Source organism: Rhineura floridana, chromosome 5 (genome assembly GCF_030035675.1).
Source record: "Rhineura floridana isolate rRhiFlo1 chromosome 5, rRhiFlo1.hap2, whole genome shotgun sequence".
In the NCBI taxonomy this organism is placed as follows: Eukaryota; Metazoa; Chordata; class Lepidosauria; order Squamata; family Rhineuridae; genus Rhineura; species Rhineura floridana.
In genome coordinates, this window is record NC_084484.1 from 60,129,761 (window position 1) to 60,147,695 (window position 17,935).

Consider the following 17,935-nt stretch of genomic DNA (forward strand, 5'->3'; position numbering starts at 1 on the left):
TCTTCAGGTGAGGCTGTCAATGTGCTGAACCGTTGCCTGGCTGCAATAATGGACTGGATGAGAGCTAACAAACTGAGGCTCAATCCAGACAAGACTGAGATGCTGTTGGTGGGTGGTTTCTCTGATCAGATGGTGGATATACACCCTGTCCTGGACGGGGTTACACTCCCCCTAAAGGAACGGGTTCGTAGTCTGGGAGTCTTTTTAGATCCTTCCCTGTCACTTGAGGCTCAAGTAGCCTCGGTGGCACGGAATGCGTTCTACCAACTTCGGTTGGTAGCCCAGCTACGTCCCTATCTGAGCAGGGAGGACCTCACATCAGTTGTACATGCTCTGGTAACCTTGCGATTGGATTACTGCAATGCGCTCTACGTAGGGCTGCCTTTGAAGACAGTTCGGAAGCTACAGCTTGTGCAAAACGTGGCAGCCAGATTGATAATGAGGACCAAGCGGTCTGAACACATAACACCTGTTCTGGCTCGTTTGCATTGGCTACCAATATGCTTCCGAGCCATATATATAAAGCCATATAAAGCCTTATACGGCATGGGACCACAATACAATCGACAGGATCGCTCCCACACGCCCCCTTCAGTGCCGAACTCATACAGCACCGTGGTATACCCCGGAGCTGAGAGTGATGAAGCAAGAGAGAAGGAGGCTAGAGTGCAGGTGGAGGTGAACTCCTGACGGATGTAATCATTCCTTGGTAAGTGCTTCCACTAAGTTGTACATAAAAGCGGTTAGGGCGGCAAAAAAGTCTTATTTTGCTACCACCATTAGATCATCCCTTTGCCGCCCAGCGGAGCTTTTTAGGGTGGTACGAGGGCTTCTACCTTCTGGCTCTCATGATACTAAGGAAACATCGGAAGCCCGCTGCAACGAATTTGTGGAGCACTTCCAGGACAAGATTGCATGCATCCGTCGGGACTTAGACTCTGATGTTATGACAGATGAATCCATTGAAGTGTCCAGAGCGCGGCCTTGTCCTTTATTATTGGATGAATTTCAGTTGGTGCAGCTCGAGGAAGTGGACAAGGTGCTTGGAATGGTGCGGGCGACCATGTCTGCTCTGGACCCTTGCCCATCTTGGCTAGTGAAGACTGGCAGGGCTGTAACCGCCGGCTGGGCCAGGGAGGTAATAAATGCCTCCTTGAGAGAGGGAGTAGTCCCTGGTAGTCTCAAGGAGGCAATAATAAGACCTCTTTTAAAGAAACCTTCTTTGGACCCAGATGTTTTGAACAACTACAGACCGGTGGCGAATGTCCCTTTTTTGGGCAAGGTTCTGGAGCGGGTGGTTGCCGGCCAGCTCCAGGCGCTCTTGGATGAAACCGATTATCTGGATCCGTTTCAATCCGGTTTTAGGTCCGGTTTTGGCACTGAAACAGCCTTGGTCGCCCTGTATGATGACCTTTGTCGGGAGAGGGACAGGGGGAGTGTGACTCTGTTGATTCTCCTTGATCTCTCAGCGGCGTTTGATACCATCGACCATGGTATCCTTCTGGGGAGGCTTGCGGAGTTGGGAGTTGGGGGCACTGCTTGGCAGTGGCTCTGCTCCTACTTAGCGGATCGTCGCCAGAAGGTAGTGCTTGGGGAACATTGCTCGACACCCTGGACTCTCCATTGTGGAGTCCCTCAGGGGTCGATTTTGTCCCCCATGCTTTTTAACATCTACATGCAGCCTCTGGGTGTGGTCATCAGGAGTTTTGGAGTGCGTTGCCATCAGTACGCTGATGACACGCAGCTCTACTTCTCCTTTTCACCTTCCACAGGTGAGACTGTTGATGTGCTGAACCGTTGCCTGACCGCGATAATGGACTGGATGAGAGCTAATAAACTGAAACTCAATCCAGACAAGACTAAGACACTGTTGGTGAGCTCTTTCCCTGCTCAGATGGTGGATGCTTATCCTGTTCTAGATGGGGTTACACTCCCCTTGAAGGAACAGGTTCGTAGTTTGGGGGTCCTTTTTGACCCTTCCTTGTCGCTCGAGGCTCAAGTGGCCTCGGTGGCACGGAATGCGTTTTACCACCTGCGCTTAGTAGCCCAACTACGCCCCTATCTGGACAGTGATGATCTCGCCTCGGTTGTTCACGCTCTGGTAACTTCTAGACTGGATTACTGTAACGCGCTCTACGTAGGGCTGCCCTTGAAGACTGTTCGGAAACTTCAGCTAGTGCAAAATGCGGCAGCCAGGCTGTTGACAAGGACCAATCGTTCTGCGCATATAACACCTGTCCTGGCTCGCTTGCACTGGCTACCTATTTGTTTCTGAGCTAGATTCAAGGTGCTGGTGTTGACCTATAAAGCCTTACACGGTGTGGGACCGCAATACCTTGTGGAACCACTCTCCCGCTATGAACCTACCCATTCACTTCGTTCAGTATCTAAGGCTCTCCTCCGGGTACCAACTCACCAGGATGCCCGGAGGACTGTTACTAGATCTAGGGCCTTTTCTGTGGTGGCCCCCGAATTATGGAACAGCTTACCGGAGGAAATACGCCTGGCGCCTACGGTTCTTTCTTTTAGGCACCAGGTTAAGACCTGGCTATACTCCCAGGCATTTTAATGTTTAATGCTTTATGTTTAATGTTTTTAGTTTAATGTGTTCCTTTGTTACTGATTTTATTCTATATTGTATTTTAATCTCATTTTGTACACTGCCCAGAGAGCTATTAGCTATGGGCGGTCTAGAAATGAAAATAAATAAATAAATAAATAAATAAATAATACCTGCTGGAACGCCTCTCACGATATGAACCGGCCCGTACACTGCGCTCTACATCAAAGGCCCTCCTCCGAGTTCTGACTCACAGAGAAGCTCGGAGGGTGGTAACACGAACTAGGGCCTTCTCAGTGGTGGCCCCCAAACTGTGGAATAGTCTTCCCGATGAGGTGCGCTTGTCGCCGACATTGCTATCTTTTTGGCGCCAAGTTAAAACCTTCCTCTTTTCTAAGGCATTTTAATCTAATTTTAATTTAGTTTTAAAATTTGCTGTAACTGATTTTAGACTTTTCATTTTTATATATGTTTCTGTTGTATTATATTATGGGATCTTATTGTATATATCTGCATTTTTTGTTGTACACCGCCCACAGAGCTATGCTAGTGGGGCGGTATAAAAATTTAACAAATAAATAAATAAATGCATCAGCACAGCACAACAGCAAACAGAGTAAAGTGACTGCAACTTTCTCTCAAGGAGCCTGCATGTTTCTGGTAAGCCATAGATTGTCTTAATATTGTGTGTAGACTGGACCAATGAGTAAACAAACCAAGTATTCTAAAATAGTTGATGATTAAAAACTAGAATAAGGCTGCAGTCCTATACATGGTTATCCATTACTTACTCTTAGAGCTTACTTCTGAGTAGACTTGGGAGTAAGTTCCTTTGAATACAGAGGGCCTTACTTTTGAATAAACATACACATGACTGAGCTTTAAAGCTTTAAAAACATATTAAAAAGCAATTCCAACGCACTTGCAGACTGGAATAAGGTCTCTACTTAAAAGGCTTGTTGAAAGAGAAAGGTCTTCAGTAGGAGCAAAAAAGCTAACAGATATGGTGCCTGTCTAATATTTAAGGGGAGGGAATTCCAAATGATAGGTGCCACAACCACTATGTTGTACAGAATGGACCTCCTGATAAGATGGTATGTGCAGGAGGCCCACACCTGTAGAGTGCAGTGATCACCTGTAGAGTGCAGTGGGTATATAAGGGGCAAGATGATCTTTCAGGTATCCTGGTCCCAAACTATGTAGGGCTTTGTACACCAAAACCAGAACCTTGAACTTGGCCCGGTACCTAATGGGTAGCCAGTGCAATTATTTTAGCAGCAGGGTAACATTTGGCAATACCCTACTTCAGTGAGCAGTCACGCCGCCATACTACATTTTTCTTTTTCAGATGGAAGACAAAGTTTTAATCAGAGCTTGGAAAAGTTACTTTTTTGAACTACAACTCCCATCAGCCCAATCCAGTGGCCATGCTGGCTGGGGCTGATGGGAGTTGTAGTTCAAAAAAAGTAACTATTCCAAGTTCTGGTTTTAATAAGGTTGCAATCCTGTACCCAATTACATAAGAGTAAGTCCCATATAAGTTGATGGGAGTTACTTCTGAATAGATATGTATAGGATCTATTTGTTTTATTGATTATTACATTTATACCCTATCTTTCCTCCAAGGAGCTCAAGGTGGTTTACAAACATGAATCTCCCCTTCCCAATTTTATCCTCACAACATCCCTGTGAGGTAGATTAGGCTCAGAGACAATGACTAGCCAAAAGTCACCTAGTGAGCCTTATGGCTGAATGGGGATTTGAATCCTAGTCTCCCAGATCCCAGTCTGACACTCTAATGATTCACTATATCACACTGGCTCTGATTTGGAAGGGTTCCTATGTAACCAGAATTACTTACATATATAAAACAGTTTAGGTTTCCTGCTTTATAAGTTATAAGCTAACCATATAATTGCTGAAGTCCAAAGTGCTATGCGTGATGTTTGCATATGCATGTGGGCCAACTTCCATGCTTCTCCTAAACCTTCCCTGAAGGATGGGGGCTCTCTGGAGCAGCACGCTGGGTGAGATATGGGGTGTTTAGCTAAAAATGTTTGTGATAAACAGTTTTCAACATACAGTGGGTTAGGGAAAGGATTCAGTAGCTGGTTCCTATCCGTTTGAATTCTGACAGTCCAGCTTTCACTACCGATCTGCCATTTTTTGTTCCTGATCGTTTGTGCAATTGCCGATTTGCAGGGGGTTTGCCAGTGGGGAAAAAATGTAATTACTAATGAAAATGCTAATGAAAATGCTTATTCTGTAGGCACTTGATTCTCCGAGTTAGGTTAAGAATGCATCAGCTTAGAGAAAAGCTGATTACAAAGACAATAACATAAAATTCGAAGTGGATTTTTTTAAAAAAACAAAACGAGCCGATGACAGCTGTAACCTACCGCAAGAAATCAGTGCTGGTCCAAAAACAATGTGGATTGTTGGATTAAGTCAAAATCTGGTAATAAATTCAATTCAGCAAATATTCTCCCCCATCCCTAGAGTGGGTCTTGAGATTCATAGTAGATTATTGAATTTGATTTGGCTTTTAAACATTATTTTTGTTTATTCTTCTAATAAGCAAATGGAAAATTCTCATACTATAAACATTTTGGCAGAAGCATTTAAACAAGCATCATTGAACATCAGTCATTTCCAAACCATCATTTTCTTTAGCAAAGTTTTGAGAGCTCACTACATTACTAGAGCTAGCATCTGAGAGAGTGCTTGCATTATTTTGTATCCATTCTGGTATCTTTTTTCCTGTGTTTTGGAAAAAGCCAGTCATAGGTCCTAGTCTGATTTCCCCAGTGTTTTGAAGAAAATGGTCATTTGCACTTGAAGTTCCAATATTTGCATCATTCTGTATTATAGATACTGGAGTACTAGTTTTACTGCAACACTTGCCCATTATGTAGTTACCATTTCAGAAAGATTTCAGAAATGCAGTCAGTGATGGTGGTCAGAGACAGTTATACAAACCCAATGCAAAAGTTCAACAACAAAAAATATCAGAATATTTGAAAGAATTAAGTTAACTAACATATTTGATCCTAGCAACTATGCATTTTGCCACTGGTAGAAATATTAAGATACATGAAATTTAACATTCTTTATTTTGTTAAAATGAAAATGCACTGGATGTGCTATAATCACAAAAACGACAAAGTCAATTGGATTGGTGAACCAGATAAGTAACAGTGAGTGTTATTAATGGAAATAGCAATACAATATAGCAGTGCAGTATGTAGTAACAGTAATAAATAAACCCCATTTGGGAAATTTTGTTGCTTTGGTGTAATTTAGTGGTTTGGACATGGTTATGCAACCCAAGTTTTTTCAGTAATTCAGGTAGCAATTAACAAAGAGAAATAACCATTATTCATTAAACATATTTACGATACAGCATAATGTGTCATTCAATAAAGTTGTAAACATAATATAGTTGACCTTAGGTTGTAGACTCAGTTGCTTGTGAAAATAGGGTGTATCTTTCTAAATGTACTTTTTGTCTTCCAGCCAACTCTGGCTGAAGCTCTAGTATGATGGAAGGAAAGAGTGGAACCTCATTTTAATATTTTGCCTGATGCATCACATACCCAAGCAATATATATACATTTGATATTTCTCTATAACTTCTACTCTGTGCCTCTGACATGGTATAGTCTATATCAGGGATGGGAAGCCTCAGGCTTAAAAAGGTTACCTACCTCATCTGGATAATATGGACTGATCCCTGATCTAGATAATATGGATGGACTACAAATTTTATTTATGCAACATCTTATCTCGGTGCAAGGAGTGCACTATGTTATCTTGAGAGCCCAGCAGCCATACAATTGTATCATCTGAATATTTAGTAAGTAACATATTATTCTATGCCTAGTTTGGGTTTAGTAGTTTCAGAACTAAGACAAGGATAGATGAATATTATGAATATACATAAATACTGTTATTTATATACTATAATATTCAGCAAGTCATTGTATTCATGGATAGAAGGCGACATCATTTATTGTTTTGTGTCATTTTCATTGTTTACATAGAGGACCCCTTTGTTTACACATTCTATAGGGTCCAGACCATCCTTATTTCTGTAATGGAAAGAGCCGGTTATCACATGTTTTGGTCAATCCCGATTATGCCACTCTTCTTTAGGTGGAGAAATTATAATCTGCTCCATTTTCCCCCAATTCAGCTGATACTTTTTATGGACCAAGTACATTGCTATTATCCTGTATTTCTCCAGAATTTGTTAGCTGCTCTATAGATGAAAAAAAGTCTTTGATTAGCTGAATGTATGTATATATGTTGTTTAGTATTTATTTGATATCAGTTCACACATTAGGCTATGACACTACATCTAAAAAAATTGAGTTACCTTAGAAATATATTTAAAAGTACAAGACTATGCTGATAGTACTGATGTGCAATGTGATTACTTTTATAAGTGTGTTAGTAGTACTATACTTATGATACAATCCAGCCTCTGTTCGTGAGCTAAATGCCACAGAGCTGCCTATTTTTTCTTTTACCTGAAGAAAAGAAGAAAACACAGCAATTCTTACTAACCAGAATGCAAGTCTTCCTGGTGTAACCTGAGGAGTTCTTGAAATGCAACTGATCTCTTTCCTCCATTATTTTCAATAACAAATCGGTGCTACTGGCAGGCACTCCTCAGTTAGTGTGATCTTTCTAAGCAGAGTTATATGTTTATATGAGAAGCTTTCCGTTGGCTAGTAGCAGTTTGTCAAGCAGAGTCTCCTGGATACATATTCCCTCTGCTAAAACCTACAGGACGTGGAAAGTCTTGAGGCGTATTTCCCATCTTCCTTCAGCCAATTGTTTTGCAGAGCTCTAGAAGAAACTGTAATGAAAAATATCAATGTGAGGAAAAAACCACTGTAATATTTACTAACAAGTGAGATCTGCAACAAGATGTTGCAGTAAGGATTGCTGCTCTACAGTATTCCAGATAGTCAGTTGTGCCTTCTATCAGGATACTCCTCCCTTTTCCATTTTCACTCTCTTAACATAACATTCTGTGCCTGCTGAGCATGATCAGTCCTGGGGGTGGGATGAGGGTTAGACGCTTAGGTTTTTGTTTCTTACACGTTTTGTTTTGTACTTCTGCAAACCTTGTGGTTACCTCAAGCATGCTGATACCTCCCTTTGGGGGTTTTTTCAACAATATTTTTATTCAAGGTTTTCACAAAGAACATGTAACTATAGAAACACTGGTATCAATTCAAAAAAGGGAAATGTAATAAGTCTCATGTCCACACTGATTTATGCTCTCTGTCCATAAGGAGCCATGGACTGACTTGATAGTGGCTCATTTAATGAGTCTGACCTGTTTACATATGCATGAAAGCAAAACAAGTCTATTCCAAAGTTACTGTTTTGCCCTCTTGTTTTCTTCAGTCTGCTTGCGAGTTTCTCTGCCAAGGGAATCTGCCACATGTTGTTGTACCATCTGTTTAGTGATAGTCCCAACACTCTTTTGCCAGTGTTGGCTAATTAATTGGTGAGCTGCCACCATAAAAATGTTATTGTGTCTTTAAATGGTAAGTACCCTCCCTCTTGTTCATGAGCGGTGATGTTTTGCTTGTATCATGATTGGTGCTTGGAGAAATGAGTTTGCTATTAGTATATACAAATGGGACCTGCAACAAAATGATGTAGTGTTCTCCTATTCTGATATCCAGCCACTCCATTCCTCCTCACTCTGGTTCTCTGTCTCCTCCCCCATCCAATAGTCAGCATTCTGTGTCCATTAAGCATGTTGTCTTCGCTACTCTATTTCTGGGGTTTCCTCTTAGAGGGTTTTTTTCCTTTGTGCATGTGTGTAGGTACTTCTGCAAACCATGAGATTTTCCCAAGCCTCCTGATTCCTCTCTCTTGTGTGTTTTTTATGTAAGAAAGTTACACCTTACACTGCTGAACACCATCCATCCATAGACATTCCTCATACACACACAAAGACACAAATAATTGGGGGGGGAGAGGTAAGGTTTATTACTCTAGCCCTCAAATTTGTCAAAACACCTTAGAAGGTAAAGTTCAGTCACACTGCTCAAACAAGTTCATGCATGCAGACCAAATATCTGAAAACTTTTCATACTGCTGCCACCTGTGAAAAGGCACCCACTTATATGTTGCCAGTGGTAACAGATCCTCCAACCACAGCACAATAGGAGGCGAGAGATGTTCTTTCAGATATTGCAAACATCAATTGCTTTGGCATTATCAGTGCCTGCAGGATCCAACTTCAGGCTTATCCACATGGGAGCATAACTTTGTGCTACAGACACTGTTTTTACCTCCGTTTTCTGTTTCCACCATCCACAGTAAGGGTTCAATGCCAACTGCAAACATGGTGTTTTCTAGTCAAACTTGAGTGGAAGCATCAATTACACAGTTTCCTAAAGACCACACCCTCTAATTTTACATTTCCACTCTCTTTGGTTACCTGGCAACCGAGCATGCTCAATTTGCTCTACCAGTAAGTTTCATTTTTTAAAAAATAACAACCTGGAAGTGCAATTATTTGTATTTTCCCTGGTATAATACAGATGAAATACAAATCTTTGTTTGAACAGTGTTATGCTTTTGTGCACAAGTTAGGGGGAAAAGAAAAATAAGGTACTGTTTGCAGCAACATAAAAAAGGCTTTGCAGAACAGGAGAAAGCAGTGAAAGTTTCTCTTCAGCCCGCAGGAAATTAAATGAAATGAAAGGAGGGAGTGGGCATGGAAAGGGGAACGATTGACACACCCACCTAAAAACATCAGAGCAAAGCATCTGCAAGCCCTAAAGCTACGGAGTGAAGACGTTTTTTCCTTTCCCTTTTGGATTATCAGAAGATTGGGTTAGTACTGATTTACAGGGGGGAAACTGTGTGATAGCTTCTGTTTGCCAGTAATGTCATGTAAATCATGCAACTTAAGAGGAGATGTGAGTAACACCAGACACACAGTAACCCCGTGTAGATGAGCCCGTCGTTGCCCCTCGGTGAGATCCCTAAATATCAGAATATATTCCAATATTATGTTAACATGTGGGAATGTCCAAGATTTTTCTAGAACTAGATTAATGTGTGTGAGGACCTCTGACCAAAACGGGGTTACCACCAGGCAGGACCATATGATATGTACTAAAGATGCTGGAGATGCGCTGCAGTGCCAGCATTTATTGGCACTTGAAATGCATTTTTGGTAAAATCAGTGAGGGATCCAGTACACTTGGAATAAAATTATCTGCTGGATTAAGCACAATATGCCTCTGAAAGCCAATTGCTGAGAATCACAATTGGGGAGAGTGCTGTTGCTCTCAGGTCCTTCTTGCAGGCTTCCCTTAAACATCTGGTTGAGAACAGGATGCTGGACTAGATGGGCCATTGGCCTAATCCAGCAAGCTATTCTTATATTAGTAATTTAACATCCAAATATATTCCTCACACTGAGGCTAGAACTGCTTTCTGCTGTGTTTCCCTTACTGGTTGTTCTGGGTCCCCGTTCTACTCCCTATGAACCTGCTAATCAAATTTAATTTTATCCTAAAATGATCAACACATGTATATGTCTAGCCTGTAATTCTCAGCTGAGGCAATCAGGTCCTCCAGCAACTCTGAAGATTCCAAGGCGCTGAGGGCCACAGGGCCAGATAAGGTAGTTGACAAATGTTTCAGCTGGCTGTGGTGCCACTATGCTGCCATAGAGAGGTCATACCCACTTTGCAAGCTCAGGAAGAAGAGAAAGTCTCCATCCCTCCAATCAGCTGTCTAATGTGTACAGGCTGTTTTCTGCCCAACACTTCCACAAGAAAGTCCTGCCCCCAATCTTCATATGAGGATTACATCAAAGGATGACCTTTTTGCGGGTATAAGGGTCAAATATGAATTTCCTCACCAAGTCTGCCATGCTGACAAATATGCCTGGTGTGGCAGTGCCTCCCTCTGATATGTTGAGAGCCAAGAGCACTCCAGTCCCCCATGAATCTAAGGATTACCCAAGGCACAACATCCGTTGGCAACGGATACTGCCACCTTTGGGTGCTAATTAGGAGAAAACTACAATGGTGAAAACAGCCATTTTCAGTGGCACAGGCCTATTAGGGATTAAGGCTACAAATCCTAAACTAACTTACGTGAGAGTGAATCCTGAAGGTTTGCAGAAGTACCAAAAATATTTAGGAAACTGCCCCTAAAAACAACTCAATGAGGGCCAAGAATGCTCAGTGACCATGGAATGCTGATTTGGCTTGGGAGAAAGTCTAATGAGATGGTTAAGTAAACACTGCAGTCTTAGAGGTATAGGGATATTTGACTGGGAATGGTTTCATCTTCATGGATGCAATATTAGGCTATATTCCAACAGTCTGAGTTTTGGAATTATTGCAAGAAGCCTATTTTATTAGTTTTTATCAAACTTTATCACAAAAATGGTAGCGCAACTACGCCCCTATCTGGACAGGGACGACCTCGCCTCCGTTGTCCACGCTCTGGTAACTTCAAGATTGGATTACTGTAATGCGCTCTACGTAGGGCTGCCCTTGAAGACAGTTCGGAAGCTTCAGCTGGTGCAGAACGCAGCTGCCAGATTATTGACGAGGACCAGTCGGTCTTCGCATATAACACCTGTCCTGGCGCGTCTGCACTGGCTTCCTATTTGCTTCCGGGCGAGATTCAAGGTGCTGGTTTTGACCTATACAGCCTTACACGGCGTGGGACCTCAATACCTTGTGGAACGCCTCTCTCGCTATGAACCTACCCGTTCACTTCGTTCAGAATCTAAGGCCCTCCTCCGGGTACCAACCCATCGGGAAGCCCGGAGGGTGGTTACGAGATCTAGGGCCTTTTCTGTGGTGGCCCCTGAGTTGTGGAACAGCCTCCCCGAAGAGGTACGCCTGGCGCCTACACTTCCATCTTTTCGGCGCCAGGTAAAGACCTTTTTATGCTCCCAGGCATTTTAATCTTCTTAACTTTTTAAATCTTTTAATCTGTATTTTAATTTTTGTAGTATTTATTTTGTTTTTGCTGTGCTTTTCGTTGTTTGTTTGTATATGTTTTTGTATTTTTATTATGATATATTGTATTTTATTTTGTTTGTTCACCGCCCTGAGAGCTATTTCGCTAAGGGCGGTATATAAATTGAATAATAAATAAATAAATAAATAAAATAAAAAAGTCCTCTATGGCCCCATTCATAACTGGCAGAACTCTGTTCATCAAAACCACAACTTTAAAAGAGAGAATACTTTAAACTTTCAAAAAGAACAGGAAAACCATTCCTAGAGTGCTTTGGTGATAACTAGTAAGGATTTTTCCTTATGGAAGGGCGGAATCACATATTTTCAACCAGGTGCATTATTCGTTGGAGTAACAATGGATACAAATACATATAATTATATTGCTCACACTGAGTTCCTTTCTTTCCCCCTCAGGAATATAAGTTCCAGAATGGTCCTACAATAATGTTAGGAGGGAGCAAACTGTTCGGATATAATTGACTGTAGCAAACTTGACTTTCTAGGCAAAATGATGTTTGATTTGTGAAGTCTGACCAGGCCCTCTCAGAGGTCGACAAAGGCCCAGGCCACTTCTACCTTTTGAAGCCCTAGTCATGATAAAAATAAAAAAATGACAGCACATGAAAACACAGTAAGGCACCAAAAAAAGAGTGTCTGGTTTGTTTATACAATCAGCTGATCTGAGGACATGGTAATTATGGTCTAATCTTGTTCCGTGGAACAGATATATTTTTATTTATTTATGAACATTTTATCTCTTTAATATAACAAAAGCTATAGCATTTAACAAAAAATATTTTACCACATCAAATCTCTCATTTGCTTGAGTTTCCACCTGTTAGCTGAAAAACAAGTTGCAAAACTTATTCTTAGCTGAAAAACAAGTTGCAAAACTTATTTAATGCCAAAAATTAACAAGTGTTTAGTGAGGCTCCCTTTGAGCCTCAGGCCCAGAGGCCAAATGGCCCTTTTCTGATTCTCCCCGAGTCTGACCTATTTTTAATTTTAGTCCAGGACAGGCACAGTGAGTCAAATGGCATGGGAACCAGGCTTCTGGATCCTCTGTGCATATCCTATCCTATTATTACCTCAAACTTCAATTCTAGTTCATATTTGAGAAATGCGTGCCCCGGAAATCAGTTGTCTTAACAACTTCTCAATATAATGTGAGGTTTGCAATATTTAAACAGCTGAAAGCTCTGGCTGAAAAGAATACTAACGGCTGAAAAAAAGAAGCACCTCGTGTGACATCGATGCAAACCTTAGTGGTCACGAAGCTGATGCCCAGGGATCTATGGCCTCCCCTCCCCGTAGGTGGCAACAGCGCGCCCCCGCGATGGAACTTTAGGTACCGCGACCTTCGACTGAGGGCACATTCCTGAGGCTACCGTGGGGTGTTTGATTACCAGCGGCGGTTGAAGGGGCGAGAGTGCGCCTCGTGCGCGCCAATGGAGGGAGAGTGGTCAAAAAGAAGAGCGCATCGCTTGCCCGGTTTTGTCTAACAGGTAACGAGAGCGGGAGGGAGCAGGTGTGGTGTTACTAGGAGACGCTGGGGGTCGGGGAGGGGCATTATTGTGGCAAGCTTGAAGCCCCTTCAAGCTTGCCACAATAATGCCCCTCCCCGACCCCCAGCGTCTCCTAGCACGTTTAATGAAGGGAGACGTCCTGAAAACAACCAGAGGGGTCTTTCTTGAGAGCTGCAACCATCAAATCCCACCCCCTTTTCTTATTTGGGGTAGGACGGCTGGCTACTTGACTGAGAAGCTTACTAGGCAGATTTGTGGTTTCCTTTGCCTTCTCTGCCCTGGCCAGCCGTTACGGTGAAGGGAGAGGGAGGGTGAGAGAGAAGCTATTATTTTCTCTGAGCTGTCGCCATCTGGCCTGGCTGCTCATTGGACTACCTGGCTTGAGAGGGAAAAGGAGGCGAAGTAGCGGGTAAGACTGAGAAAACGAACCGAGAAGAGAAAGGCAGAAATTCTTCTGGAGCGGACAGTTTAGCTGCCATCATGACCTCTAGAAAGTTTCCTGAGCGCTGGAAGAAAAAACCAGAGTTTCCTTCAAAGGTACAGAGAGCCCCTAAGGAAATAAGGACAAGAAGAAACCTGCTAGCTTGCCAGACAGGCTGCAGAGGTATTGGGTAGGATATATAGGTACGGTGACTGAGTTGGACCAAGTGTGCTTGCTTACATGGGGGTCCCATTACAAGTATATGTGGCTGCAATCCTAAAAATCCCATACTATGTAATAGAAAAGTTTCAGACAAGAATGAAAGAAAATGCCAACACACCTCGATTATTATATATGGGAAATACAGCAACAATTTCCTCTCATTCCCTTAGGATTATTTTTAAATGTATATTTTAAAAATATAAAATACATTTTACAGGTTTAAGATGTTCCCTTGATAGCAATTCCCTTTGAGAATGCCAAGTGGTTAAGTTCTCAAGCAAAACAAATTCCACTGCCATGGTGACTGACATCCTGCATTGTGTCTAACACAAAGTAGGCATGGCACAGCCCCTCTAGATGCCTTTTTGTATTTGCACAGAATTAATCGAGTCAATTTCATTCAGTAAAACTACTAGACACATAACTTTGGTTGCAGACATAATAGGAAAAGTATTTTAGTTTGTTTAAAAAACCATATGCTTCCTTCACATAACATTTAAATTTTTCCTTCACTTAATAGTAAACAATCTAACCATGTGGCAAGTGTATATAAGTTTTTAAGGTATATGTTAATATAAAAGGAGTGCATGAGATTGGGATTCAACACTTTTTGCTGAACCTCTCTGGAGTATGATTGTTTGCATTTGTGTATGCTAATATCTATATAATAATATAAGGTTTTCTTATTAGTGATAATGTTGATGCTTGTAATTCTTGGTTGACAGATTAAAAATAAAAGAAGCTTGTGATCTGTAATAGAAATAGGAATAAGCTCAATATTTGTGTTCTCTTGTTTTATTTTCCTAATAAATGTGTACATGGAAGGCAGTCCTATTTATTTAATTCCATAGATACACCTACAATGCAAGCCTATGCAAGACTACTCAGAAGTAAGTTCCATTGAGTTCAATAGAACTTACTCTCAGGTAAGTGTATATAGGATTGCAGCCCTATTTGGGAGTAGAATTCAGTGGTACTTACTTCCAATTAAGCTTGGGTATGATTTAGCTGCATAGGCCATAACCCTAGTAAGTCTCTTTTTAGAAAAATATAGTCTGCTATATTTGTTAATGATAATCACTTACCATGCAACTTATAAAACATTTTTATCTAAATTTCCTTAGACAGAATTTACTGGATCAGTTTTTCAGAAAGAGTTGCAGAATATTTTTTCTGTTGTATAGTGCAATTCTTATGTCACTTAATTCTTGTTATGTATCATTTGGTATAAAATCATACTTTTATGTCTTGAAATTTTGTGTAGTATAAATAATGTCATCTTTAGTCACAGAGGAAATAATAATTCAGTTATAATAATTTTGGCTTAAATGCTGTGCACATTTACCTTGGAGTATCACAGAATCATAGAGCTTGAAGAGCTTTGTAGGCTATCTAGTCCACCCCCCTGCTCAGTGTAGGAAATCCAGAGCTAGTGTGTCCTGAAAAGATAGTTGTCCAGCCTCTGCTTGAAGACCTTCAGCAAGGAAGTGCCCACCACGCATCTAAGTAATTTGTTCTGTTGTTGAACTGTTTTACCTTCAAGAAGTTTCTTCTAATGTACGAATGAAATAACTTAAGTCCGTTAGTTCTAAATCCTAAACTCCAGGGCAGCAGAGAATCAGGGTGCTGCAGACATAGATGATGTAGCAGCACCTAGTCATTGTTATCCTACTTTAACTTGTAAGTTGAATAGCAGCTTTGTTTTGTTCATGAGGTCATGCATATGCCCTGTAAAAAGTGAGTCAGACTGTTCCACAATAGATGCCCAGTATGGAAGCAGTCCTGGTGTTTTGTCTCTTCTGTGTATTTGAGAAGTTCCGTCTCAGTCTTCTGTTCTCTAGGTTGGGCATACCTACGTCCTTCAACCTTTACTTTAGGATTTGTTTTCCATACCACTGACTGTCTTAATTGCTCTCCTCTGAACCTATCCCAATTTGTATATTTCATTCTTAAAGTGCTGCATTGGACACAGTATTCCAGATGAGATCTAATTGGTGCAGAATAAAGTGGAATTATATCTTTCAGGGACTTGAAAACCATGGTTTTATTAATGCCACCTAAAATTGCATTAGTCTTTTTTGGAGCCACATCACACTGCTGACACATGTTCAGCTTGTAATTGATTTACTATATTGAGATCCTTTTCACATGAGCTGATTCCAAGCCAGGTATCCTCCATGCTACACCTGTGGATTTTATTTTTGTGTTTAATTCCGAACTTTGCATTGTCCAGTTTTCCATTCCATCAAGGTCATTTTGCATTTTATTTTGTCTTTTGAGGCATTAGCTATCCCAGTTGTGTCATCTGCAGATTTGATAAAAATTCCTCCCATGCTTTTAGCTAAGTTACTGATGTTGGAGTACCAGGCCTTGGACAGAGCCCTGTGGCACCCCACTCAAAACCTCTCTCCAAATTGATGATAAACCATTGATGAGCTCTGTTTGATTATGGTTTTCCAACCAGCTCTGATTCCATCCGAAGCTTATCATGTAAGGCCTATTTAACACAGTGAATTTTACTTTCAGCTTAATAGGCATTGGTTTGGGATGCAAACATATTTTCTGTATAATACCTGCTGGCAGTAACAATCAAAATTTGTATTTTTCAGTTAATGCAGAAATAGAATATTGCAAAATAGGACTGTTCTTTAAGCTGTTTTGCTCCCTTTTTTTCCTAGAGGGTGACAACCAGAGAAGAGCTAGTGTTAGGAGGTCCATATTCTGAAAGTGAGAGAACTTTGAAATCAGAAAACAGCTTTAACAACAAAGACAAAATCATCCAAAAACTACAATCAGAGGTTCTGTAATTTCTCTTGCTATTTTGGCCATTCATAATGACTAAACTAGGTCATAAACACAACACTGCATCATTTATTTAGCTTCGTTGTGAGAATATGGCTTTGTCCTTTTAATAGGAATGTAGGGACAAAATCATGGATAAGATCAGTGATCCTATTATAATTATTATATAATAGTAGTTAATCAACTTGTGATGACGCTTTATCATTATGACAATATCCCTTCTATTAATGTGCCTTCCCAATATAAAGCCCTGTAAGCTCAGCTCATTTAGTTACTGACGGAACAGAGAATAGTTGCAGTACCTAGATGCATTAGGACTACTAGGCTTTTACCACTTTTGATTCAGACTTGCCAATAAAACAAGGTTGATGGGCCCTTTAGAAATGGACGAAGATTGCATTTGCCACTAAAAAAATAAGATATTTAGAGTTAGGTTTGATATCATTTCATCCCAAGTCTACATATTTGCTTACAGACTACAATATCAGCAGCAGCAATAGATAAAATGTTTTGAATTAAAGTATCATTCATAGAACTGGTTTGCATGACATGCTAAGCTACATTTTGGCTTAGTAAGACCACATGAGCATGTAGGCTTCTGGATAGGAGCTTGCAGCCACTTTATTAATCCCTGGTCCTTTTTACTGCTATGCTGTTCTGTGCTAAGCCAAACTTTGGCTTACCATGGCATCCAAATCAGAGCTTATGGTTATCCTCACTAACCACAAGCTGTAACCAAGGTTTGTTCTTACTTACAGCTCACTGTGAGTGAAAAGAGGGTTTAACCATGAGCCCCAGTTAAGACAACATGCTGAGCCAGCAAAAATGGTCCGGGGAGGAGCAAAGTAGCAGTGAGCTCCTCTCCAGGAGACTGCACACTTGCACAGTCTTGCTAATCCATGGTTTGCCTTAGCTTGTTGTGGGAGACAGTATCATAACCCTGCTAGTGATAACTGCTCAGATTTTATTCTCCTTACACATGCTCCCATCACATGAAAGCCATAGATCCTGAACTTTTTTTTCATGCTGCAAACTCTACTGTATGTTTTACATAAAACTTTGCTATCATTCAAGAACCTTGGAAACAAAGTTGCTACACAATTAAGAATGCTATTTGAGCTGCATTATATGTTCTGGCTTTTTCTTTTTGGAGTTAAAAGACACTGACTTTGACATAAATGCATCACGGACCATCTTGGAGCTTTTCTAGAAGATGAGGCAAAGTGATTTGGTAGGAACAACATGAATGGGAGCAGGGTTTGGCTTTGTTTTGCACTTTAAATATCACCCTTTCCCTCTACTTTGTGTTGAATCAATGACGACCCAGTTCTTATACAGGGGCCACTTTGGCCCTAAGAGTTCCCATTATTCCATTAGC

The 17,935-nt window shown here is 41.1% G+C and overlaps 1 protein-coding gene across 1 annotated transcript in view; it reads left to right on the forward strand.

Annotated features, from left to right (window-relative positions):
- Nucleotides 1-13,592: 13,592 nt before the first annotated feature.
- Nucleotides 13,593-17,935, forward strand: part of TSGA10 (testis specific 10) — an 88,472-nt gene continuing 84,129 nt past the window's right edge. Inside the window, exons 1-2 of the mRNA XM_061629406.1 lie at nucleotides 13,593-13,649; nucleotides 16,434-16,553. Of these exons, the coding sequence (XP_061485390.1) occupies nucleotides 13,593-13,649; nucleotides 16,434-16,553 (177 nt within the window). The remainder of the gene's footprint in view (nucleotides 13,650-16,433; nucleotides 16,554-17,935) is intronic.